Source organism: Geospiza fortis, unplaced genomic scaffold, assembly GCF_000277835.1.
Source record: "Geospiza fortis unplaced genomic scaffold, GeoFor_1.0 scaffold219, whole genome shotgun sequence".
Taxonomy (NCBI): Eukaryota; Metazoa; Chordata; class Aves; order Passeriformes; family Thraupidae; genus Geospiza; species Geospiza fortis.
Genome location: NW_005054376.1, coordinates 379,222 through 406,287, shown reverse-complemented (window position 1 = coordinate 406,287; position 27,066 = coordinate 379,222). Strand labels below are relative to the sequence as shown.

The 27,066-nt window shown below is 39.0% G+C and overlaps 1 protein-coding gene across 3 annotated transcripts; it reads left to right on the top strand.

The window, feature by feature from the left end:
- Positions 1-26,820, top strand: ECI2 (enoyl-CoA delta isomerase 2). Of its 3 annotated transcripts, XM_031060239.1 has the most exons (12): positions 1-130; positions 10,282-10,337; positions 10,809-10,998; positions 14,841-15,009; positions 16,334-16,432; positions 18,129-18,320; positions 19,135-19,204; positions 20,569-20,671; positions 22,273-22,393; positions 24,457-24,546; positions 25,356-25,499; positions 26,283-26,820. In XM_031060239.1, the coding sequence occupies exons 4-12, from the start codon at positions 14,887-14,889 to the stop codon at positions 26,436-26,438; spliced, it is 1,098 nt and encodes a 365-aa protein (XP_030916099.1). In that variant the 5' UTR covers positions 1-130; positions 10,282-10,337; positions 10,809-10,998; positions 14,841-14,886; the 3' UTR covers positions 26,439-26,820. The 3 variants fall into 3 exon arrangements, with proteins under 3 accessions (XP_030916099.1, XP_030916098.1, XP_030916097.1); XM_031060238.1 differs by lacking the exon at positions 10,282-10,337 and having other exon boundaries at positions 31-130; XM_031060237.1 differs by lacking the exons at positions 10,282-10,337; positions 10,809-10,998 and having other exon boundaries at positions 38-130.
- Positions 26,821-27,066: the final 246 nt, after the last annotated feature.

Here is a 27,066-nt window from a genome sequence, read left to right as displayed (position 1 = left end):
GAGGCGGTGATCCATGCCCGGGGCGGGTTTTGCCGTCTCCTCCCCTCCCGCCTTCATTTCCCCTGGTTATGGCGTCCGCGGCCCTGACCTTTGTCCGGCGGCTGTGCTGGCGGCTGCCCTGCGGGACCAGGTGGGTGCCGATCGTCGGCGTGCGCAGCCGTCCGGGCTGCCCTGCCGTGCCCTGGCCGTGCCGCTGCATGGACCGGGCTGCATGGCCCCGGCGTTCCTGCACCGGGCCGGGCGCCGCTCTCATCCCAAAACCGGGGGAAATCGCTTTCTGCTAAAGTTGGGGGACCCCTCCGGCCGTACCAAGCGCCTTTAAGTGTTTGAACACAGCGTGGGAGTGGGAAAGCTGTGTTTGATGCCTTCCTGAGGCGAATATTTCACCACCAGAAAGACTGTTGGTTAGGCTGGGGGGTGACGTATCCAAAACCGTACTGAATTGTGGAAAAGAGTGTGTGTGTTTGGGCCTTTTCTTGTTTTCTACATTTTATTTTATCAGTCCCATAGACGATGTAATGATCCCATAAATGTTTTGGGTTAAAAGGGACCTTAAAGTTAATCTAATTCCAACTCGCCTGCCAGGGACGGGAACACCTTCCGCTGGACCCGGTTACTCAGACCCCCATCCAGCCTGGCCTTGACAAAACCAAGCTTAATTGTGTGTCCAGCTAATTAGGGCTTCTTGTTAAGACTGTTCTGGCTTTCCAGATAATCCCACAGTATCTTCTACACCTTTATTTATTACATATTGCCTTTAAGCTGTTTCAAAATAAAGTGTCACATGCCGGAGTGTGCACGGCAGCAGCTGTGCGCCTTCAGAGTTAGCTGGGCAGTGGAAAGCAAAAGGGATGGCTTGAGTTGCAATTACACTTGGAATTGTGTGATATACATTTTTATTGAAAATTGCTGTATTAGAAATCCCTCTATGAAGTGGCTTGTATATGAATAAGAATCATGAAGTATGCCAATTCATCCGATTTCCTCTTCCAATCAAAAATAGCTTAATACTCAAGAAAAAGCAAGGTGTGTTAAGTATACTTAAAAGTAAACAAGTATATATATATTTGTAATAATAACATATATAGTTGTAATAATAATAATAATAAAGAATAAATAAATAAACAAATTCCTGAATAGAATAGTGAAGCAGACATTGTCATACCAATAGATTTAAAGATGTGTGATATTCTGATTGGTAACAACATTCAGATTTGACTGTTATAATGCACACTTTCATAAATGAAATGCTTTTACTCAAGTATCCAAGTTTGTCTGTTAGTCATGAGCACATCTTAGCCAAAAGACTGTAAGACATTTGTGCATTAAGTTGTAATATTTTTCACCCAAAGCTTTGTAAGAACTTATTTGAAGTAAGTACATGAATATTCTAAGACAGAGGGAGAAACAAAGAGAATTGTGTGACTTCTGCCCTCATTTAAAAAAAAAGAACTCTCTAGGCAAGCTTTCTCAGCTAAATAATATTAATTTAATGCAGCTAAGTTGTTACAATGAAAGTGAGGGAAAGCAGTTCTAAGTTGGGAGAACATGAAAAAGACTGGCCTGCTGATCATCATTAGGCTGGTGGAGTCAGATGTATTTGAAATGACAAGATTCTATGTGAGACAGCAGTTCATAAATCATTATTAATAATGGGTTCATGTTTTTAGGATCTAATTAGATACAATAAAGAAAAATAGTGCAATTTTTCTAATGCTGGAGCACCAGAAAAGTGAGCCTTAGTTTCTGTCTTAGCAGTATGCAGGCAGAATTTTATCAAAGACACTGGCATTATTGCTGTGCCAGTGAATTTAGGAAGCATTTTTTGCAGTCTAAACTTGGAAAAAAAACTCTCATCCTTGGAACACTGAAAGAGAAAGACTTGTACAAATATAAAGGCAAAACACAAGAATTGCTCTTACTTTTTGGTATTTTGGTTTGTTTGTTTTTTTGAGCAAGACATTCATAATTCTTTCAGACATGGAACTGTGGGTTCCACAAGCTCTTCTTGTGCTGCCCTGTTGCAATATATAATATTTCAAGTTTAAATTCATCTGAGGAGGAGGGATACTGACACAAATGCACATTCAGAAGTGTCTTACTGGGGCTGTATGCATTTGACAGTCTTTGCTCTCAGATCTTTGAGGTTGGGGGCCTCACAACACCACTGCTGTGAAGTCTTATCTCCACTTAGGGCAAGTCAGACACACCAGTGGGCACCAAATGCTTGGTGTTGGGAAACCTCCATCTGTGCTGTCCTTGTTTTGGGGGTTTCCTTTGGGCTAGTTGTAGTGCAATCCCAACACTGAATGCCTGTCAGTGGCTGGAGGACATCTCCCGTTTTTATGTAGTTTAGAAGGGGTCTGACTTGTATGTGCCAAGCACAACCTGGGGGAGTGGAGCTGGCAGCAGTGCAGAGACTTTATCCAAGAGCACTCTCCTGGTCAAACCCAGACAGTAACATAGTCACACCCAAACTTCCTAGTGTGTTCCTTGGTGTTTCAGCAACTTTAAAGGAGGTCTGATCTTGTCAAAGACCAATTTCCCATGAGCTATTCTTTTATTTCTCTGAAAAGCCTTTTTCATAGGAGCACTATTATATACACTATTAAGTAAAGGGAATTGAAAGCCAGTTAATTTTCTCCTACCCTGTTGGCTTCTCCTTGCTTCTGTAGCCTTATTGGTCTCTCCCTGTGCCTGGAATACTTCCTGCTCACAGTAAATCTCCACTACACTATCTGGTTTTCAGCTTGGGAGGCAGCAGTCTTAAGAGTTCAAGTTCATTTCCATCTGTCTCTTGAGCAGCATTCCAAATCTCTTCTTGGCATCCATTTATCATCTCATGACAAAACATCTGGATGTTTACAGCCCACCCACATGGCAGGAGCTCAGATGTTCCAGCACAATGCACAACAGTCCTTATTCAGTCTCTGCAGCCTTTTTGTACTTCTACCTGTGTGTTAATTGGTCCTACTCCCTGAATTGCATACTCTTTACTTGGTAGTGCAGTTGCATTTGTTGGTCATTATCTCAAGCACCCTTTAATAGATTTATGGCAAAGCAGGACATTATAACCTTCCATCTTTACCTCTCTCTGATTGCAGACCTACAGACCCACAGGCTCTTTTCTGCCTTGCTTCCCACTAAGCCAGTGAGATATAAAGTCCTGGGTCTTCAGGGCCCAGAGGCTTTGCTTTGCCATGAAACTGTGCTTTATAAGGAAGTTGCTCTTCTGAGGGCAGAGGAAGAACTGATCTCTTGCCCCTGAGACTATATCTTGTTTCATTAAATGATTGCGCTCAGGGGCCTCCTTCTTAGAAGCAGTTCAGTATTCCAGGTCATTCCCTGAAAAAGCTTCTTGATTGCTGTTAATGATGTATCACCTACATCACAGGTTTTCGTTTGCTTCTTTTTAATATGTGAGGAGCACATAAATGCATTTTTCCACTGCATTTGAAGAGAACTGTGGATGCCAGCACACCCAGAGGACATGTGAGCCTTGCCTTGTGGAAAACCTCTTTGAGGCTACTGCCATCCTGGAGGTGACCAGTAAGTCTGGTCCCCTTTTCTGTTCTGTTTTTTTCCAAGTTTGGCCACAAGGACATAATGGGCCTCAGAGAGAGCCTGCCTTGTATCCCTGGTGGGAAATGTCTAGTCCTTTCTGTCAATCCTATTCAGATAGTTGTGGTTGGGTATAGACATAAAAATTTTAGGAGCTTTGTTCTGATGTTCTCATACTGGCTGAGCAAAAAGAGCACTATTGCCTCTTCACCCACTTTCCCCCCCACCAGGACCTATGTCTGTATTGTAGCAGCTTTCCTTTTCTTTCCTACTGTCTGCTGACATCCCTAATCCAATTCCCTTTACAAAGAGGAGGACTGGATTTTTGCAGTGTTGCTATCAAGTAATAAATCAGACTATATCCTTAAAAACCCTGTTTGCAGACACTCCCGAGTCTCCTGGGGGTCTGTACCAAAACCTCTGGTGCTGGGAATAGAAGTTGCTTTTATGCCTGAAACTTTTCCCCAGATGTGGATGAGTTGGATCTTGTTTCCCTCCTGATCTCAGTGAGGGAAACAAGACCCAACTCAATCCGTGTAGGCAGCAGATGTCCTGCAGCCTCCCAAATATCTGCCTGCTGACTTCCCCACTCACTAGCAGTTGGATGGGAATGCATCCTGGCTCACTGACATGGGAAATGTGTCCACATACAAGGGTTGTGTCTCATCCACAAAACACAGACCCTGATCCTCCACCAGGAAAGTCCCATGGAGTATGGTTTTTACTCCCTGATGTTGTCTTACACAGGCTCTTGCATTTTGGTTTCTGACTCTGGAGTTGTGCTTGGTGCTGTATTTCAGGCTGCACTAGTGTGCCTTTCTCAGCTCTTTGATATTCCCTATCAACCAACATCTTTCTCTGTGACAGAGAGATTTATCAGCTCTCCTTGACTTGTGCTGGATTCTGTAGTGCTCAGGTACTCTGCTCTGTGCCTCCTGCTCAAGATAACCAGGCTTATCTTTGCAAACTTCCTTTTGGTAGGTCAGGTCTGTAGTTACAGTTGGTGTTTGTGATCTAAGTTATGTGGGTCACAGACCCTTGCCTGGCTACCAGAAAAGCAAGCAGAGCACACACCTGTTTTAAAATTTGAAATAGATTTAATAGATTTTAAACCTATTTTTTTCCATAAGCTTATTTCTGTCTTGGTGCAAGTCAATAGGAAGTTTAGAGAGCTCATCATACTTTTCTTACCTTTCAAATAGTAATTTTTTTTTTGAAACCACCTTCTTTTCCTTCTTGAAACCTTGTGCCATTTGACTTTTGCAGTGAATTTTTGCAAAATACTGGTAAAATCAACTTCCACTAGCATTTGCAAGGTAACTTTCAGAGTCTTTCAGAAAGGTTCTTCATACCACCAGTGGATGTTGAATTTCTCTTTTTCTTTAAGGGCCAGGATCCTGAAACACAGCCATTGGAATAAACTAATCCACTGTGCTTTGAATATTGGGCTTAACTAGTCAAAGGGATGAACAACTAAATCTCTTAATGGGAGGCTTTCTGTGAAAATACTTGTGTTAATTGCAGGGGTTACTACATCTTGTTTGCTCATGCTGGTTTACCAATACAACTTAAAAGACAAAAGTAGTGGTGAGACGATTGGATAGTTTTCCAGAAAACTGTCTTGGTAAACTTCTGTCCTTATGTAAGCACACTCTTAAGCTGTTTTGAGTGGAAATACACACAGCAGTTAAAATCAACAAAATGTAATCCAGAGCAGGAAGCTGTATGTAATTGAGCTAGATTTCACAGCTCATAGCTAATATCAAGCCAAGGTGTCTGGAAATCCTGAGGATGGATTGTTGTGGAACACAGCTTTCTGAACAATCCCAGTTCTCTAAGACTCTCTTCATATGTGAGATGCTCCATCTTTGTGGTTCTTTTCTGGTTCTTTCCAGTATGACCATGATTCTTGTACTGTGGAACTCAGGACTGGATGCAGTAATCCAGGTGTGGTCTCAGCAGTGTTGAGTAGAAGAGGTTCCATTCTTAATTATGAATAAAAATTATGTATTGAGGATTAGAAATATTGTGTTGTATGGATTCTTTGCTGATTCTTTGGCCCTCCAAAAGAGTGGCTACTGTTTTTCTGGTAAGGTGTTCTGATAATATTTTTTCTGGTATAAAGTCTGGTGGAAGAGGTATGTAACTTATAGAATGGCCAATAATTCTTGAATAATTTGGTCCTTAGAAGCTAACCATTAAACAGGGTAAATTTTAAATTTCAAGTATGCTGTCATTTCATACCATGATACACATACTTGTAAAATTCTTACTGCTTCAAACATGTCAGTATAGTCAGCCTGTTTCTGAAACAAAAGAATCTGTTTGGTTTTGTTTTCTTGATTGCCAGTACAATGCCAGATGAAACACGCTTTTATTCAGAGGAAGGACTTCCAAGTTATATGGTTTGTCCTCCTCTTTCCCAGATCAATAATTCTTCATGATCTCTACAATGATAGCAGAAGCCAGTTTGACTCTGCCTGTGTTACATCCCCATTTAGAACAGGCACATTTCAACACAATCCTCTGACCTCTTTCTTGGGAGATGCTGCTTTAGGTGCAGCCTTCTAAATGCTATAACTTGTGCTTTTTACACTGTCTTAGTAAGACACGGCATGAAGTCTCTTGGTATGTATGTAATTTCCATTTCAGATTACCAGATTTTTGTTGAATAAATTGCCCCAGGATTTTAAAGACAACCTGTTGGTCTGTTTGATTGTAGATGCTGGAAATACTGACAAAACCAAGAGCAGTGTGCTACTTTGTGTTTAGACCTAAAGTGTTTAATTCTAAGCTGAAAGAGATCTAGATTTGGGCAGGATAAGCCATTGGCAAAATACTGCTTTGTTACTGTTTTGTTCAGTATTCTTTAGTCCACCTTTACTGTTATCTAGGTGTCATGGGTTCAGGAGAGAAAGTAAGCCTCAGACAAAATTTTTGTTTCTTTTCTCTGATTCAGCTGCACTGTGAGGAGTGTCAGTGGGTGTTCTGATGTGCGTGGAAGCTGCAGGAGCTGGTTGTATCCTTGTCAAGAAACCTACCTATGTTGGCCATAAGCCATTAATATTAAAGTATACATTTTCGTGCTCTCCATACAGCCAACAAGATTTGTCCCTGCAAGCCAAATCAAAATGGCATTTTCCTTTCTCCATTGATTTTGAGTATTCTTCATAACTTTTTTTGTTAAGTCACCTTGGATAATGATGTGTAAGGAATGCATTTAAGTTTGCTACTCTCCAAATGCTGCAATAAACTGAGTGATTCTCAGCAAATGGCACATGTATGAGTATTGCAGCTCTATATTTTTTCTGCTAATATTCTTATTTTTAGCTTTGAAGTGTATTTCTGTCTGTAAATCTTCCTGCTTTTAGAGATGTCTTACACGGACTGAGCATATACAGGAGGTTCTCTCATGATTTAGTCATTCATCATGTCCGGTCAACTTAAGTCTGCTGGAAAGAGAGAGTTCTTGTGGAGATTTCAGGAGATGACCCTAGTGTCCCTCCCACCAGCTGTGATGAAAGCATAAATAAAATAAAACAAAACTGTGTATGTATAGAGCACAAAGATCAGATCACTTCATATCTCAGTGAATGGTAATCTAGAGCCTTCATTCTTAGCTATTCTTTAATATTGAAAAAGAAACTATCAAGCACAGCTGAGCCACTTGCACTAAACAACAGTGTTTCAGCACTTCAATTTGCCAACAGACACATAATTATCATCTAATTTTTATATGTCAAAACAGTGTAGGAGTGTAAAATAGTAAAAGCTGATAAGGATTTATACACCAAACTTTTTTTTAGAACAATGCTTGAAGCATTCTAATGTAAAGGGGAAAATAATTTGGTTTTCATTTTTTTTTGTTAAAGGAGCGGTAAGGAAATTGTTTATAGAGTATTTGAACTGATGTTTTCTACTAGTAAAATACATTATGAGAACACTAGAAAATATGAGAACATTAGAAACATTCTTATTGCCTAATAGCAATAAATTATAGTTACTCTATGCTGCAGTATAGTGGGGTACTGCCAGGGATTATGCTGGTGAAACAGGAAGGGATGGTTGTTTCTTTACATCTTGGGGATTTTTTAGGAAGGCTGGAGTTCTGTCTACTGAGTCATCAACTCCTTCATGGTGTTGCCATGGATATTTCCCCAAATGAACCAAATGCATTGATTTCTAGAGAATAACTGATGCTGATAAGACCCCGTGGACAGAACAGGGACTGTGAGCACACCTGCAAGGGCTCTGAGCAAATGTAACAGCATTGTAACCAGCAACTATTAAGCTAATTTATTAAATGCTTTTAACAAATTTGTTCTAACATGCCATGGTCAGATCTGATGTTATCTCAACCCTTTGTGCCCCACACTGGGCATCAAAAAGGACTGTTGTGGTTTAACCCCAGCTGGAGTACTATGCAGCCACTCGCTCACCACCTTCCTTCTCCTAGTGTTTACTCTACATTTCCCAGTATAAGAGAAGCAACTTGAAAGGACAGACCTAGAAATAAAAGCCTGAAGCTATTTGCCTTTATTAGTGTAAAAATTGTCAAGCTGAGGTTTCTTTTAACATTATACACAACTCCTGTTTGTAAGAAAATCTGTCTGTACAACTTAAAGGAAGGGTGCTTTGCAGCTGAAAGTCTAACAGCAGCAGCAGGCATTGTTGATTTGATAGGCACACATGATAAAGTAATTCAGGAGCAAGAAAAGAAAAAAAAAACAATCTGAAAAGAGTATATAGAGAGAAATGTGTATAGTTAAGTGATATGAATTTCTTTGGGAACAGCTTGTAATAAGATGGCATAAAGAAAGAAAGGTTTGCCTTTCTTCTACGGCCAGAGGAAACTATCCAGAATTTATCTGTAGATACACCATCTACATTTTCCATAGCTCTCCTTTATTTTTCCAACAGTAAAGGAGCAATGAGTGTTCCAAACATGCCACAGGATGCTCATTTTGCTTTAGCGTTTTCAGGTGCCTCTTCTTTTTCCCAGCTCAGGTATAGGTAGCTTGTAGAGGGAGAGTAACTGGAAAGATATGGCAGAAATCAGCCCTCTCCACTTTAAGCAGTATGGGAAAAGCTCTTATATTGCTATATAAGTGCTTGGGCTATGTAAAAAAATTTATGAGTCCTTAATGTTACATTATTATCTGTTTGGTTTCAGTAGAATATAATCAATGGCATGATGAATGATAATTTGGGGAACCTGCAGATTAAAATTTTCTAGTCATTTTTATGTTAACAGCGTAGACAATAGCTTCCTCTTGTCAGCAAAATAAAGTGAAGTACAACCTTAAATTTACTGCATGCAGAAAATGCTGCAAGTGAATATGGAAAATGATAAATATTTTCCTGGTTACCAAGGAAGCATGGTGCTGCTAATGCTTTGCTCATTGTCATGATTATTTGGTAATTAAACTTTCTTTTTTAAAATCTTGTTAGAGATTAGGATATTGAAGGCTTGGTGGGGGAATGAGAGAAGTTGGTGTTTTAGGTCAGACTTTATTCTTTTTCAGATGGTTCACTCACTTTCTCATGGTTACAGTTTAAATGCAGGTTTCTTTTCCCCTGACGCTCCTCATTTCCTAACAGTTGCTACAATTGCCAGTGGTGACAAGGTTTCCCGCCACCTCTGCTCCTGCGCTCTGTGATATAGCTGAACTAATGATCCAAAGTTGCTATGCCATCTCCAGATCCCTTTTGCCCTCCAGGAAGAAAAATCAGGATAATTTTAAGGGAGGATCAAAGTGAGAGGAGTGCTGCTGAAAGAAGGGGAATAAAGCCTGAAGCTGGTTGGAGTGGGACTGTCCAGGCACCAGCAGGCAAGGACTGCCCCAGTGACCTTGGCAGGGAGCACGTGTGGTTCCTTGCTGTGAATGGATACGTCCCCACAGCAGGACAGGGAGCAAGGGGGTCTGGTTTAGTTTCTCTCCTCCTGTGTGACTTCACAGCAGTCTCTAAGAGCAGCACTTGCTGGTGCTGAGGCAGGTGAAGCTCTTGGGATAGGTTTTAGGCTCCTGAACCTTGTAGAAAAATTGGAGGTCTGGCTGGCACCTGCAAATCAGGTGTGGGTTGGGCTGGGAAACGTGTGCTGTCTCTTCTTTGCAGGGATTCAGGAGAGGCGTGCAATCAGAAGCTTGTTTTAGGATATAACCAAACACTGAGCACCGTGAGGTTTGTGGGAATTGATTGCTTTGTGTCATAACTAAAAAATCAAAAATACCCATATAACTCTTCAAACAGCACCAGCAAACCAGTATTTCATGTAATTTTCTCTTGAGATGGAAAGAACATGAGCAGAAATAATGCCGCTTTATGATGCTGCAAAACTGTGTTGGGAAATAGTAAGGGGTGGTTGCCATGCCCTTCACTGTTCTGCATAAGGAAAGTGTGGAAAGAGCAATGGAAAAAATGACAGCACCTTGAGATCATGGCAAAAAAGGGATGTTGTACACATGGTCTGAAGTTTTACACATAATGGACAAAAGATGTTGCAGGATTCATCTAAGTGACAGTTTAATGTGCTTCTTGCTTCTAACACCACTTCCTGTTCTTTTTCTTGCTTGTCTCCATAAAGCTACTTAAAATAATGTAAAATGAGCATTTTCCATTTCTGTGAGGAGTTTTAAACCCATGTGTATCTAGAACCACCCGCTGCTTTTAATCCCAATAGGATTTTTAACTGTTTTCCTATGTGCTTTATTTCCCCAGGATCTACTAATGTTTAAAAGAAAACTTGTGCTATGTAAATGGAAGATAGATTTCAGGTATATCCATCCCATTCTTTTGCTGAGTGTGTCTGCTATTTCCTGTGCAAAGAGATCCTTTGACTTCTGTTTAATATTTGAGGAGAGTGCTGTGTTGCTTTAAAAGTTAGAAAGTGAGCAGTCAGTATTTTACGAAATGTTGGCATTTTTAACTCTTCTGAAGTCCTTATGCAAGGGACAGAACTACACAGAAGAGGCCTGCAGTCTTTTTGTGAATCACATAAACAGTGAGAAATTACTTTCAGTGTAATTGCAGTCCTAAATTTAAGAAACATTTGAATGTTTATTGCGATAAGGGACATTTAAGTGAGCAGATAGAGTGAACAGGATGAATGATGAGCCTCCAAGGTATCCTGAATGACTGAATGGCAGCAAAGAGATGTCTGAACCAAGGGAATAAATACGCAATGGTTGTCAACCTGCATGTTTCAGGTTCAGACAGTGATGCCCAGGATTTATTTCTTTTTTCAGAGTGTACAACTTGCGAAGTCCCCAGTGACTGGTCTTGCAGGAGAGCACAGGCGTTTGTCATGGACTCTGACTGCGCTGCCAAGTTGTGACTCATCTTGCTTCTGTCTCTCTGGTGGGAGCTGGCTTTTTACCCAGCTGGGGGAGGTTGCCCAGCCCTCACCACTCTTCTGTGGGTGCCACTACAGTGAAGGTAATTTGCAGCAGTGGGGCAGTGGCAGCTAACTATGCACTGGGTGCAGGGCAATAAACAGGAAACTTTGTGAAGGAAATTATTTCATTTTGTTGCAGTGAGTAGATGAGAAAGAGAAATACAGAGGGGTTTTTGGTTGCCTTTCGTAGGCTTCTTTTTCTGCTTGGATTAAAAGCCTGTATGTCAGGTTCCAGGCTCTGTGCCTGCCTTGCATGGTTTCCACAAAGTCTTGTGTGGCTGCTGAAGTGGGGCATGGATCTGCTCAGTGAGTGACTAGGAAGGAATCAGTGTCACAGCAAGGAAGCAGCAGATGGAGAGAGCAAGCTGTTGCACACTGTACTGCAGCAGCCTCTCCTGTTCCTCTGTCCTTGGGACTATGGCATGGCACCACTGTGCAGTGCCAGAGGTGGTGGTGCTGCTGTGCCGGCTGAGAGGTGTTATCTCCTCACTGTGTGATCTACTTGGGATTGAGGGGCTTTCTTACTGCTGTTTGTGTGTGCCTCTGAAGAATTAAGTCCTGCCCAAGATGAATAATTTGTGAAATAAATTAATTTTTCTTTTGTGTTTTCATCCTTTGTTGTTATTTTAATAGAGAAATCATAGTAATCATCTTTGCCTTAGTGTGTTGAGAATTGATGAGCATCTGTGATGTGTAGGAAATGTCTGTAGAGATCAGAAGGCAGAAGGAATGGGGTGAATCATCAATGTCCTGCAGAGATATGAGCTGCAGGCAGCAAGGAAGAGTGAAAGATAAAAGGCCTTTTCTTATAAACAGACTTTAATAAACACCTAGGTTGCACAATTTCCTATTACAAATCAGTAGGTAAGGAGGAAAAGAAGAATGAAAGATGAAGTATTTGAAGTGGATAGATAACAATTTTACCCAAACATTTGACTAAGAAGCAGAAAGTGAGTATAACGAAACAGCAAAGTTCCTCTGAGCCTGGACTTACTGAAAAATCATTCCACTTTCCCCAGCCAAACTTTTTTGATTCACCTAATTGTTTTCTTATCTTCTAACTTCTCTACTTCGCATCCTTAATAAGGAGTAAGTAACTGTGACCTGCTAAATGCAAAGAAACTCAAACCAAACCAACTTCAGCCATAAATATGTGTGTTCATGCCTTCAGCTGCTATGGCATCCTCTTCTCCCCAGCTTCTCATCCTCAACTTTTGTTAATTTATGGTCATTATCAAATTGTATATAAAAGAGATTCTTAAAGCCTTTTTATGATACTGACCATAGCCAGGCTGGAGTGAAATCCAGATTGTCAAACATTGTGTAGACCCAAATCTCCATTTTTAAACATGGGATCTACCTCAGTCATTTCCTAGACTGACAAGAAAATTTGTAGCAGATATACAGATCATCTTGGGGACAGTAGCATTCCAGTAATTCCAAAGATGGATAGCAAAATTGGAGGAAAAAAAGCGAAACCAAAACAAACAATTACTCTTCCAGCACTCTCATTTCTTCTTCCTGTTAATGTGGCTTTAAAAACACATTTGGGAATAAGAACTGAAAGTGTCATGTTCTGGGACTCCAGGACAGACTAATGAAAGAGATACAGTGTTAAAAATCTTGTATCTGTATCCATTTAGGTGCACTTCTTCCTTTGAAGGTATTTTTTTTGATGCTGGAAACAGAGTCCACAAGTTGGCTAAGTAACCTCCTGGCTATTTAAGGGATGAACTTGTTAAACTCTGACAGTTTTCTGAACACCCAGCTTGAATGTTGGTTACAGTGAGAGTTGTTTACCCTGTGTTTTGTCTGGGTGCACTGCTATCTTAATAAAGGCTTACAACTGATCAGCTTAAGTAGCAGGACTTTCTGTTCCTGCAGCCTTTTCTGATAGCCTGTTCCATTTTGTGTTGTTCAGATAGGTTTCTTGTTACTGGCATAAGGTTTTGTAGCAAATTTTGAAGTCCTTTCACTTTGAAAGAAAATCTGTGTATAACAAAAAATATTCTTTCCATGTCTGTCATTCAAACTTGGTATCTCCAAAATATCAGAACTTTGATTTTATTAACAAAGAAGGGCTTTGGGTAATAGGACATAAAAACAGTAGGTCTTTCAAATCTTTTTATAAGACATCATCTAGCTACATAAAATTAAAGAGAAATAAAATTAATGGGGAACAGTTCACATTCTTCACACTTCCTGCCTGCAACTTTTAGGCTTTCAGCAGAAAATAAATTTTCTTTAACAAATAAGAGCAATGAGGACATTTTTGAGGTAGGCAGTAGAACATCTTTTAAATTCTCATTAGGTGTGTATAAAAAAGGCAGTATTTCCATGATTTTTAAATGATTGTCCTGTAACTGAAATATTAACATTAAATTGATTAAGCATTCTGTCAGTCTCTGTTTGAGATACTCATTAATTTTTAAATGAGACTGATTACAAAATCTATTATATATGGTGTTCTAACATGACAGGTGTGTCTGTAAGTTAGAATAGGGAAAGTTGGGCCTTTTTCCTTTTTACTAGAACAGAGAAAGAAGGTTCATACATAAACTGCAAACATTTTAAAAATAGTAAAAATGCTTAATGTATATTGCAATTAAAAAAAAAAAAAGCTGTGACAACATGCTTTTGCCGTCTTGAAATAAATCAAAATGCCTAGGAAAAAAAGAATAGGCTGAATGCTTCCTCTTAAATTTCTTGTATCTACAGTCATCTGGGCCTATAATGTAATGGTGTTGACATTTGAAAGTTGGCTTTTGAGTCAAACTTTACTGGAGTAAACCTGCTTTTATGAAGTATTATAGAATTGGATTAGGTTTGCTACTTTTGGGGGAGGTTTTGATGGAACTGCCTTTTTCTGGTGGGAAGTTGTTCTCCCAGAATATTTTGACTGCCTTTCTTTTTCTCAAGTGTCTACAAGCTGGTTTACTGACAGTCCTTTTCCAAAGTACTTATTGAAATTAGTCTTCACTTGTGTTGCCCTGAAAGGAGAACCAGACTTTCAAATTCAAACATTTCTAGCAAGAAGCACACCCGCTTGAAAAGATCACGAAGAGCAGCCAGGCTGCATACTCATCTTAATTAATGGACATATAAAGCTGCTAATCATAGAACCATTTAGGCTGTGCAGAGGTTCAGGTTAAGGTGGTGGTAAGATCATCAGTCCATTAACCCAGTACTGCTAAGTCCACCCCTAAACCATGTCCCCAGATGCCGCATAGACACATCTTTTAAATATCTCCTGGCATGATGGCTCCACCACTTCCCTGGGCAGCCTCTTCCAATTTTTGACCACCCGTCTGGATATTAGGAGGATTTTCTTTGCTGATCTAAACTTCCACTGGTGCAACTTGAAGCTGTTCCCTCTCATCCTGTCAGTTGTTACTTGTGAGAAGAGACCAACCCCCACCCAGCTACAGCTTCTTTTCAGGCAGTTGTAGAGAGTGCCAAGGGCCCTCTGAGCATCCTTTCCTCCAAGCTAAAAAACCCCAGCTCCCTCAGTTGTTCCTCATAGGATTTGTGCCCCAGACCCCTCGCCACCTTTGTTCCCTTCTTTGGACACATTCCAGCACCAAAATGTCTGCCTTGTAGTGAAGAGCCCAGAACTGAATGCATTATTCAAGGTGCTGAGTACAAGGGAATGAGATTTAAATAATTAATAAAAATTAATAATTTCCAAAGGTCAATTATAACACAGCAAAAGCAAACTTCTAAAGCAACTTTCTTGTGACTTTTAATATGTGTCTTCTTGTTGTTTTGATTAGTGCTGTATGTAATGTTTCACTTTTACTTTAAATGTCTTAAAAAGCAGTGTATTTGTTTCTCCTTTAGTCTTTTACAAAAATGAAGTAATGGTATTTTTTCCCCCACGTAGTCCCAGGCCAACACAAGCTGTTCGTGTTCCAGCGATTCACCTGCACATGACTGCAGCCACCATGCAGGTCAGCCAGAAGGACTTCCAGAAGGCTCAAGAACAGCTGAAGCATTTGAAAAAGGATCCTGGGAATGAAATGAAGTTGAAACTCTATGCCCTGTTTAAACAGGTAGGCATGACTTGATTTATTTTGTTTGGTAAGGAGCATTTATAACCTGAGGGGATGGGTCTGTAAAATTTATTTCAAATACTGTCTGTTCAAATGTATAGTGTGTTAACAGGCTCTTCATTTTATGTGTTCAAACTGTGTTCCTGAAATGTCAGCCCATTAAAACCTAAATTCTGAGGGAAACTAAACCTGTTTTTTCATGCTTTCAGTAGAACCTTTATTCAAAGAAATAGAGCAAAATTACATCCATTGTGTGATGCCTTCCATATAGCAATATTGATTCAGCTTTGGAAAATGGCTTAAGCCTAGGGAAAAAAAAAAGAGTAGGCTGAATGCTTCCTCTTAAATTTTTTGTATCTACAGTCATCTGGGCCTATAATATAATGGTGTTGACATTTGAAAGTTGATTTCTGGGGTTTTTTCCTCTTTTTTTTAGTATGGTCATTGTAGGTTTTGTTTGGGGCTTTTTGTTTGTTTATTTTTAATTCAAGGAACTGTTCCTCCACAGTTCAAGTGAAGGTTATTCTTTACCACAGCATGAAAGGAGACCTTTGCAGAAATAACTTTATGCCCATAGCAGGGCCTGTACTGGTATTTCATGAAGTATTTGTGGATCAGGATTGACTGCAGGGTCAGTACAGGCTGTGGCTTGTTATGTTGAGGAAGACAATCAGTAAGTCATTTAAAAAACCTTAAAGACAGCTGATGGTTCCAGGTAGCTTTACTGATTAATAATAGTGAGCTCATAAATATCTCTTCCTTTCCCTTTCCCCTCCTTTCTCCTCCTTTCCCCTCCTCTTTCTCTCTCTTTTTTTTTGCCTCACACTTTAAATATTTCTTTCCAATAGTTTATTTTTCTTCAGGAAAACTGATCATAGAATACTTCAGGATAGCTCAGACTTTTGCAGTTCAGCTGGTCCAATGCCCTTGCTCATAGCAGGGCAAACTTTGAAGTAAGATCCAAATTAATTGTTCCTACTCAAAGGTCTCTTCACACAGGTAACAAGTCTTTAACATTTTTATAAGTATAAAATTTCCACAGTTTTTGCAGCAGGAGAACTTAACATGCATGGGGGCTTTGGAAACCAGTCTCTCATATTGGCTAGGTGCTTCTGGAAGCCCAGTACAATATTAGAAATAGCAGACACTGAAAACCTCACAGTGTGTGAACTGTCAGAAAATTGTCCAACCGGTATTCCTTCTCTCTCAGAGTTCAATTCTGTATCCTGATCAGATAGGTATTCAGAACAGACATCAGATTTTCTACCAAATAGTCTGAACTTTAATCAAAGGTTTAAATAAGTCTGTTCCTCTCTCTTTTCAGGCTACTGAAGGTCCCTGCAATGCTCCAAAACCAGGTATGCTGGACTTTGTCAAGAAAGCCAAATGGGATGCATGGAACTCTCTTGGCAATTTGTCTCAGGTGACAAAACCTATAATTTCACTTAGATACCTTGTAGATAACTTTGCCTTGAAGTGTTTGGTCTTTAAGTGAATGATGACTAAAAATATTACATGCTAGTTGAGCATCTCTGCTTCAGCCATCAAAATGTTTCCTACTGTATTCGTCTATCACTTCACTGCTTCACTGTTTGGAGATTTTTTTTTTAGTGTGTAAACCTAGTTCTACATTATTACTGCCAGCTTGTAACTGTGTAAGAGATCTTAGGTGATGACTTCCAATGAGAATAGTGGTTTTTGCATTATGGTTCATTCTGCTCTCCTCTTTAAGATGGATTGAGCTTCTCACTTCTTACAACAAAACACAAATCTCTGAATTCAGCATATTCATAACTTTGCCATTTTAAAAGTTCAGTCTCTTATGCTGTTAACTAAAAGACTAGAAAAAAATTGGTATAATTGAGAACCTCTCTTCATTCTGTCTTTCTCAATATATCTTGATATTTTTAGTATCTTTCATAACCTTTAGAGAAATCAAGTGAAGGAAGCAGGGAGAATAAAGATGCAAGAGATACATAAGCATTCCTTTTTCTTGCAGGCTTTAGTAAGTCTGACTGCACAGAGCTGCCATGGTTTCCTCAGCTGCTATTAAATGAAGGAAACAAGCTTTTCAAATCATCTGTGTCAGTGTTTCATTAGGCCTGCTGCTCAGTAGTAGTTGCTGAGCTCAGTCAAAAAGATTCTTTAATATAGAGGAGGGGCTTTGTATTTTTCTTTTTTTTTTAAAGAAAATATGGTTGCATAATCTCATGAATATAAGATATTGTTCTGCTTTGGGTTTTTTGGGGTGCATTTTGATCTTTTGTTTAGTTTGGGGTTTTTAGGGTTATTTTTGAGATGGCCCTGCAGCTTTTAGGAGTAGTCAAGAAATACTTAAGGAAGAGAATTGGCTCCTCAAGTTAGAGTGAAGAGTGGATGGACAATTTCATGTGCTACTCATTATGGATTATAGAACTGTTCAAAATATGTTATCCTTTCAAGCCAGTAAGTTTTAACAACCAAGTACGTAAAATTCTCCTAAATTACTCCTTACTTTAGAGATAGGGAGACAGGATTCTTTAGGCTTCTGTGTGTCTTGTCAGTGCTAAATGAAAATTATTGTCTTCAAGCAATTTTAAAATGCCATAAGATCCATTTCAGTGATCTTATTTTCAGCCACACATATTCTGAAATAAAAACTTTTGTTGGAGAAATGTCTGACTGGAAAGCAGAAACAAAGGATCCATAGAAATGTGTAAATGCTGGGAAGATGACAAAGGTCTCTCTGGTAATCTTAATCATGGATGGGAGCACTCTTCCAGCAAAATAAATGTCATCATCCCAGCATCTATGCACTTTCATTTTGTAAATCTGTTGCTGCTGCCTTTAAGGTGACTTAAAGCATGTTCTGCAGTGCTCAAATACAACATGTTCCCCTCCTCTCCCCGCTAACTGGAACATGTTATAATGGAGATTTTTATTTTCTTTTGCCTGAAACAGTCACCTTCCCCTCCCCGTCCACCCAGGTACCCATTTTATTAGAACTGTAACTGATTTCAATTGTTCATTTTCATAATCTTGTGTGTGTTATTTTCTTCTTACTTTTTAAAACATGTTTTTTTCTTTTTTTTCTCCTTTTTTTTCTACCTTATTTTTAAATTTCTTTTCTTTTGTTGCAGGATGATGCCAGACAGAAATATGCTGAACTTGTCTCAAGTCTGGTCTCTGCAGAATCTGCTCGCCAGAAGAAAGAGGCTTCTCCAGAAGAGGGCAGACACGATGGCTATGAAACATTAATAGTTACTACCAAAAACAATATCACAAAGATAATGTTTAACCGACCTGATAGGAAAAATGCCATCAACCATCAGGTAAAAAAATGAACTTGTGGGGATTAATGATTTTGTTCTTTCTGAAGAAGCTACTTTAATCTTTAAAGGGTCCTTACTACGGGTTCGACAGAACTGACTGAAGCAGGGTGGTCTGACCTTTGTGAGGGATCCAACAACAACCTAAGGAATAAATATCCAGTAAAAAATGAAATCATTCAGCTAAAATTTTACAGATTAGGCTTTTCTGTGTCTCTTGTTTTCTTTCAAACTTAGTGTAGGATTATGGTCTAGACTAAATTAAAATAGCAAACTCCAGGAAGACTGGCCTGTGTTTTGGATGCAAGATTTGACTGTCATGTTGAGTATAACAAAGCATTTGTGAAGCCTTTGGCTCAGTACTGCTGCACGTATGTGTAGGTGATCTTCTGTTTCCCACAGTTATCTTCATGAGTAAGTCCATCCTGTTGGAAGCATCACAGTCATCCTGGTTCACAACTGCAGAAATACAAGAGCAGGGTCTTCACCCCGCTGCTGCTGATTCTTTAGTATGTTATTTTGTCCACTTAAACTGCTGTATTGAAATTAGCTCTTTCACATCAGTGCTTATTTTTCTAAAGGACCTTATCTTGTCCTTTAGATTTGCACTGCAAGTTTTCAGTATTGCAAGCGTGTGTCTTTATGGTCTGAAGTACTTCAAATGTAATACCAAACTTTCTGTGCATGACAAATTTTTCAGCAGTTAAAAGGATGATAGCTAATCTATCTCTTGAGTTCCTTGTTATCAGTGTCAATCTCATTTTTATATTCTTTTGCAGCATCACATTTGTACTTTGTTGATTTTTCTTTTATGCAGATGTACAGAGAAATTATCAAAGCACTTGAAGAAGCTGGAAAAAATGATTCCACCATAGCAGTTATTACTGGTATGTTTTGTATTATACCAAGATATAGTACTGACATGAAATACCTACCTGTGTTCAGACTAAGGTAAAATTAAATGAGGGAATCCTTTCCTCTGTTAATGACCAAAGGTTTTCCAAAGTCTTTTGGCAAATTTTCTTCAAGCTGGTGTTTTAAATTCTGTTTAAAGTTTGCTGTTACATCAAAACATATTTCTCACCTGAGAAGATGGATATGGAATACTCCTAAAGGCTTTATTACTTTTGAGGTGCTGCCTGTCCGGCCCATCCTCATTGCAGCAAAGTGTCTTTTTAGGAAATTAGCCAAAACTTGAGTTTTGGCAGCTAAGTAGTGTGAATTCAAGGTGAATTTGGGCTTGATCCTGTTTACTCTGAGGTAATTGCTTGCAAATTCTTCTCCACTGTCTTCTTTACCAACACCTGGTTCCCATTCCCAGGATGCTAGATTTCCTTTCTGTAGCACAGACTGTGCACCTCAGCTTTTACAAGATAAGAAAGGCGATTCACACAACTGAAGCTGGAAAGTCTAACACATTATATAGCTGTGAGTCAACAGCAAACACCTCTGCAAAACCTTTCTGTTCCTTTTCACACAGCGAATGAGAGCACTGCAATGTAAAGTAGGTCCCATCCTGTGAATGTCCTCATGGAACATAGGGTGATTTAGGCAATTGAGTCATGCAGTAGTCAGCTTTTAAATGCTTCTTGCTTTTTTGGTGGTGCCTTAAATTGACTTATACATTGAATACCAGCTTATCTGTTTCTTACTGAAGAATCCATCTTCCAATACAGTGGTTTCAATGCAGTGCTGTCAGTCTTATGCTTAGATTGCTGTGCCTTTTTTCTAAATACATCATAAAAATGTGAAACTCTACCATATATTAAATAGGTTATTCTGTCTCCTTTTGATTTCTTCATCAGTTTGAAGGTGGGTGAAGGGAGATGCATCAACTTACATTTCCATTGTCCTGTTTAAAAAAAATGTTTCTCTCATCTAATTGTTTGAATGGTTGCAAATGACAGAAAAAAAAACCCCTAAGGAAGTATGCAGGGAAAGAAATATTTTTTTTCCATCTGACAGTTACAGAAAAAAAAAAAGAAAATTAATTTTCCCTATCACATGTTTCACAGCTAGCATTCTTTGGCTTTTACTGGTTGTTTTTTTCAACACATTGACAGTCAAAACATATGTTTAAACCCTAGATGTCCTTTAAGGTATTGTGTATATTTTGAGAAAATCCCTATAATTACTTAATGTTATTAGACACTTAGAATGAAATTCTTTTGTAAATGAGATAAATGAAAGCTTATCTTCTCTTTCCTACTCAGAAACCATTGGTGCATTTACTCCTATGTGTTCTCTGCAGGAAATGGAGACTACTACAGTAGTGGAAATGATCTGAATAATTTCACTAATGTCCAGCCTGGTGAAATGGAGAAGATGGCAAAAGAGGGAGCAGTATTACTCAAGTAGAACATCTCAGTTTCATATGTACATAAGTTACTGTAATGGGAAAAATATAATTTGCAGGCTTTGTTAGAAAACAACAGCAGAGACCCAGATTCATCTATTTAGGTGACTGTGTCTAAGGGCTCACCGTGTGCATAAACACAAAGATTGTTTGGGAGGAAGTGGTATAATTGTATGAAATAAATAGATTAATATTGGAAGTCTTTTTAAGTACAGTGATATTTGATTTCCTTGTTTAGTCCCCAAAGTACATACAGGTATAATGACAAAAAGATTGTTTTAACTGTATGTGAAAAAATTGTGGGGTTTTTGATATCCAGCAGTGTCTACACTTGCAGGAAATGCCAAAATATTTTCTCTGACAGACTTCTTTGAACAGAGACAGGTGTGATGAGCTTGTTCAATTGCCCAGTAATTCTGGGATCTTGGTTTTGCCTCTAAGTTTTAATTTACCTGTTAAATGAATTTATTTTCTAATGCCAAGTAGATCTGAGATATCATCTCACATAAGGGTCTGCTTATTTTTTCCCTTACTTAAGCAGATTTTGTATTCTCTTACTTCTGTATGTGATAATTGCATCTGAGAGATGCTTGCAAATTGGATTGTTTCCTTAGGCACTTGGAAGCAAGTGCCTACATAAATATATAAACAAGTCTGTATATTGGTGGAAAAGCTAAAATACACAGAAAATCAGCGGTTTTGGTTCATGTTTTAAAGATGAACTGCAAGTAAAGTACTCAGTTTTGCAGCTTTTACTTGGGTGAGCTGTCTGTGGATCACAGCTGCCCCTCAAAGTGCTTATGATGGAGTGTGAGCCTGTTGTGAAGATGTTACTCAGTGGTACTTGGCGAGTGTTCCAGCCTATGGTGTTTTGTAGGGTGTTCAGCACAATGCAGGGTCTTGTGTGCTTTGTGGTCTTGAACCTTGCTCTTGTGAGAAGTTACTATTACACAGGCACAGTGCTTCACTACAACCAATGCACAGAGATGCCAGAGAAATGGAGTTCTAACAACACTGTTCTCTTTTGGAAAATGTTTTATTTTGAGAATGCATTTTGCACTTCTTGGATGGAGAAGCAGCTGTCAGATGAAACAAAATGCTGTTTCTCAAACGTGTGCAGAAGAGCTCTAGGGAATTGTGTGTTGAAGTAGCATCACAGTGTTGGTGCCTGTTGGGGCTTCACTGCAGAACAGAGTCTGTGAAGGGAATTGCTGTCCCATGGGTGGAGTTGGGATGGATGCATAGGCAGAAGGCCCTTGTCAGTGTGCTGTATTCAGCAACTGTAGCTGAAGAGGAAAACACTTCCATAACTTGATCTCAGGAACTAGAAAAGCTCTGCTGACATGTACATGTTTGATTCTTAGTTGCTAAGGAAATGCAGGTGTTTCAAATAGTTCTTATTTTGTCAGAATTAATTTCTGAAAGGCTCAAAACCCATACATTACATAGTTTCTAGCTCATAGTTTCATTACATAGTCTAGCTCATGGGGTTTGTTATGCAGTGTCTAATTACATGTTTTGCAATTTGTTTATATTGGATGAAAAACACTTGAGGTGTGTCTCTTACATCTTGCATCTTCTGTTTTCCCTTCTCTCTAGAGACTTTGTGGGTCATTTTATTGATTTTCCTAAACCACTGGTTGCAGTGGTAAATGGCCCAGCCATTGGAATCTGTGTAACAGTCCTTGGTTTGTGTGACCTTGTCTATGCTTCTGACAGGGTAAGTACATTGCATGGCCTATCCCAAGACAGTCTTAAAGCCTCTTTCTGTATTAAATACTATTTGATTTTGGGTAATCTGAAAGGAAAGAACACTTCAGAAAAGTCTAAAGGCCTTGTATATCACATCAAGGAACACTTACCTGTATTAATAACCAGCACAGGGGTGCATCAGCTGGTGGTTAACATGCATGGAATTTCCCATGCTGTAGTTATGCTTATCAAGTTACTGACTCCAGCTTAGAGGCTCTTTTCTAAGAGCCCCCCTCTTCCAAGATGGTGTGAAATGATGTTTGTAAGGCCCCTTTTAGGTTTGAAAGAGGGAGCAAAAGTTTATTATGGAATGGAAGTTCAGCAACTGGCTGAAGTAATTAATTACAGATCACTGTTGACTGTGTCACTCCTCACATATGCTTGTATAATGTGTATGATTTATTCAGTCAATTATGGCCTATAGATCTCGTTTTTTACTAGAAAAATGTTGGCTTCTCCCTCTTTCACCCCTCTCATCTGATCTTTTTTTGCTACAGGGTGAACCTATTTTTCCTTGTTTCTCAGTTTAAAGAACAGTCTATATTCATCCTCCCTTGGAATAACCTTAGCCATCAGTGTACTTAGCCTATTAGATATATCTCAGGTTTACCTTCTCTTCTCAGTCCTTTCCTTTTTTTGAGCTGAACAGCTGCCATTTGTTCAGCTTTTCCTCACATGTCCTGCAGTCACATTCCTCGGGACTCCTTCCAATTGCTCTGAGTCTCTTTAAGCATAGTGGTACAAGCTGGACACATCACTCCAACTTGTGTCTTACTGACGTGAAGGGGAGCAGAAGAACTTCTCCACATTCCGCAGCCTGTATTTCTGATTTGACATTCCACTGTGTTATTTGATTTACATACTTGTGATCTGATCTAACACCTGGATCCTTTACTGCAAAGTTGCCAGTAAAACAGTTTTCCTTATTGTGTGTCACATGCTACATACCCAGTTGTTCCCAACAAACTTTAACTTGTCCATCAGTAGTATCTTCTTACTCATACCTCTCAATTTTATAAAGACTATATGGAAGTCTAGTCACTTGCCCTCAATATATCATCTCCTTATAGCCATGAGTTAGTATAGATTTAGTTGAAGTTTGAGCCAAATACACATGAAATGTGTATCTTGTCCTGTTAACATTATCTGTCTTTCTTGAATGGCTTGAGATTCCTACTTGAACTTCCTTTTACTTTGTATGTATAATCATTGATAAATGCATCTTAGTTTTGCCTTGTATTTTTTTAAAATCTCTAATTAGTTTTAAAACTAATTATATTAGTTGCATACTTATCTGACATAGTTTTCATTTTCTATATATTTGTGTTTAAAGTCTATGGCAAGCTCATTATTTAGAGTCTGCTAGTACCTTCCTACCAGCATGGGGACAGCTTTTGCTTGAACCCTTGGTAACAGTTCTTGGAGGATTTCTGTAGGATCTAACCTAGCCTTCCACTTAGATTATCCTTTGTGACAATTTTCTAACAGATTGTTCACTGTTCAGTTCTGACTTGCAATTATGGTATTATTTTGTATGACTCCTGGCTGCATTTCTGGCACAGGCTCTTTTTAGATTTGCTTAACATTTAGTGAAAAAAGATTCAGTGACTTGAATTTTTCAAAAGAAGGATAAACTTGGTATGCCTTCAGAAGGACAAAAGTGCTTTTTGCCTCCTAAGTTATTTGGAATATGTATTTAATAATATTTAAGGCAAATGTGCATGAACATCCTTTCTGTAAAGATTTTGCACCTACACATTAGTTTCTCTAAGTGCTGTATTCAATTAATGTAACTTCATCAATAGGGTTGTTAGATGTGGAAATGGAGTTGCACAAAGTTGGCTCTGGGGTGCACTGAGAGGATGAAGCAATGTTACCAGATGGTATTTGAAGGCTTATTATGGTAATAGTTCAGCTGTGTTTGGTGAACTCTGTCTCAGTAGAAGATTTAAAATGAAAACGAAGTCCTAGTACTTCAATTTCATGCTCTGATCTAAGGTTTCCTTTATTTTCTTCTCTTTTTTTTTCCAGGCAACATTTCACAGCCCATTTAGTCAACTTGGGCAGAGCCCAGAAGGATGTTCCTCTTACCTGTTTCCAAAAATTATGGGCTTAGCCAAGGTAAGAATGTCTGCACAGCCTGTGGGATCATCTGACCTTTGTGTGTTGGTATCCTCTGACCGTGACAGCAAGTGTGGTCTTCTGTCCATACTCTTAATTTCTCTGTCTATTCTAGAAAAGGAAAAAGAAAAAAAACCTGAAAAATGAAGAGACAGCAGAATGGTTTTTTTTCCTCAGAACAGCATAAATCCTTTTTGCTTCTTTTGATATCCCACAGAAAAAAATCTAGGTAGTTTTAAATACTTATCTTATATTTCATGCATTAATATAATGTATTTTTTTGAGCAGGGTTTAAATCTATAAAGAGCAGAGCAATTGCTTCATAGAATTCCAAGTACCAAGAGTAGTCTGTTCAGTGAGACACAGCCTGCCAGTACATGTTCTAGAAATTTTGGAATCACTGCAAAAGTGAACAAACACATTTATGATGAGGTAATTTCAGATTGCAACCTTGGAGCTCTGCTCAAAAAGACATGTACAGTCCTAGTGAACAGTAGAAGCTGTAGGCCAGTCCCTAGTGATGAAGCCCAAGGGTTGATTCTGGGTGTGAAACTTGCTTAATCTCTTCCTTATGGCCTGGATGATGGGACTGAGTACCCTGCTCAAGCAGGGCCTTTGAAGTAGACAGTATCTGGAGGTTCCTTAATAATTACAATAATAATCATCATCATCTATTCTATGTTTTTTTCAGAGGGCAGATATTAACAAGCAAGAGAGTAAAATGAATGTGATGTGGAAGCATGCAGCTTCTCTGTCATATAACTCAAGTCTTGTGTCTTGTTGAATCACACTTTAATTTTTTTATACAGGCAAATGAGATGTTGCTTTTCAATAAAAAGCTGACTGCAGCAGAAGCCTGTGCCCAGGGACTTGTGACTGAAGTCTTCCCCGACAGCAGTTTTCAGAAGGAAGTTTGGGCAAGATTAGAAGCTTTTGCAAGCCTCCCCAAAAATGTCAGTATTTTTAATTTTTCTCCACCTTGTAAGCCTGTAGCATTCCCAGTTCTTCTGCCAAACCTATCCTGTCACTTGATTTCACTTCTTCCTTAATCGAAATAATGAGGTTCAATATATTTTCCTTCAAGCACAGATCTGTCCCTCTGCTGCTGGGAATCATATCCTTCTCTTCTACTCTCTCTGCATCTAAGACAGTTCACTGTCCACAGAGATGCAGTGGCTGAAAAGCTTAAAAAAGTTACTGATTAATCCGCCTGTGCAGTGCCTCTGTGAGTGCCTTAGGTGGCTTCTTTTAGGTTTTTATTTTGGCAATATATTATATTTAAGAATCTTACCATTGGTTCTGCAATATTGTTCTGGTGTGTGCACTCTGGGTACTCAGGATGACACTGAGTGGCTTTAATTTTTGCTGAATTCAGTGTTCCTGCTCCCTAGTTTAGGATTTCCAAGACTACTGAAGTCTTGGTGGTCTTGTGTTTCCTTGGACAGGAGGAGACTGGTAATGTGAGTGGCATTTGGCACTGCAGACAGTTCAGTGGGTTTTGTTTCTTTTGCCCATCTACTCTGCTTATGAGCACTTATGAGCAAACTGCTGGTTTGCTTCCTATGAGCTTTCTCCACCTTATTAGCAGTCTGTGGAATTAAATGCAATAAATACTTCCAACAAAGAGATCTGATGTTAATGCATTTGGGTTAGGATTCCAGTGTGGGTTTTGTATTTTCTGAAGCGTTAAAGTATAGAAAACTTATCTTCCTAATGTTCCTCTCTTTCTCCTCCAGTCCTTGGCAGTGTCCAAGCAGCTGGTACGAAGTTTGGAAAAGGAGAAGCTCCATGCAGTCAACAGCAGAGAGTGTGAAGTGCTGATAGAGAGGTGGCTGTCTGATGAATGTGTAAATGCTATTGTCAGCTTCTTCCAGAAGAAATCAAAACTCTGACCTTCACCAGCAGAGTAATTCACCATCTAGTATCACCTCATCATTAATAAACTTCCTCTTCAAATAGTAATTCTTGTACTTTTACATGTGGTATATATGTTCTGAGTACTAGGTCAAACCTGGTTCCCAAAATTAATACACTGTTATGTGCCTTGGATCCATTATGGATGTTTAGGTTGGGAAAAAAAGTTCATTATTCTGTAGGCATCAGTGATGTTTCTGAATAATACTAAAGCAAGTTGTCTTCTAAAGGAAGCAAGAGATTCTATAGCACTCTGTTTTGATAGCTCTTCAATAAATACCTTATGAATGATTCTTTTTATTTGTCTGGGGGAAAGGAAATACTGTATTAATGAAAAAATAAATAGAAATATTTAATTACCATTGTGGTGATTCTTATTCTTTCTGTGAAACATCCTGAGTGAGAGGGCAAGTAGTTCCTGCGAGCCCTGTTAATGTAATAATCTTACAAAAAAGCATTCACTTGACTTCACATTCAACTCAAAAGCTGTTTGTTTTGAGCTTTGTGGGTCTAATCCCCAATGTGTTTTTCCATTAATTGCTTCATATGACTCCTTTTCTGTGGAAAAGTGTGATGTGTTTGCTTTCCTTGTGAGAAGATGCAGCC

Coding starts and splice junctions, on each gene's coding strand:
- ECI2 (XM_031060237.1), top strand. CDS start 69: ATGGCGTCCGCGGCCCTGACCTTTGTCCGGCGGCTGTGCTGGCGGCTG. Junction 15,010..16,333: donor TCTATGCCCTGTTTAAACAG/GTAGGCATGACT, acceptor CTCTCTTTTCAG/GCTACTGAAGGTCCCTGCAA. Junction 20,672..22,272: donor GAGGGAGCAGTATTACTCAA/GTAGAACATCTC, acceptor CCTTCTCTCTAG/AGACTTTGTGGGTCATTTTA.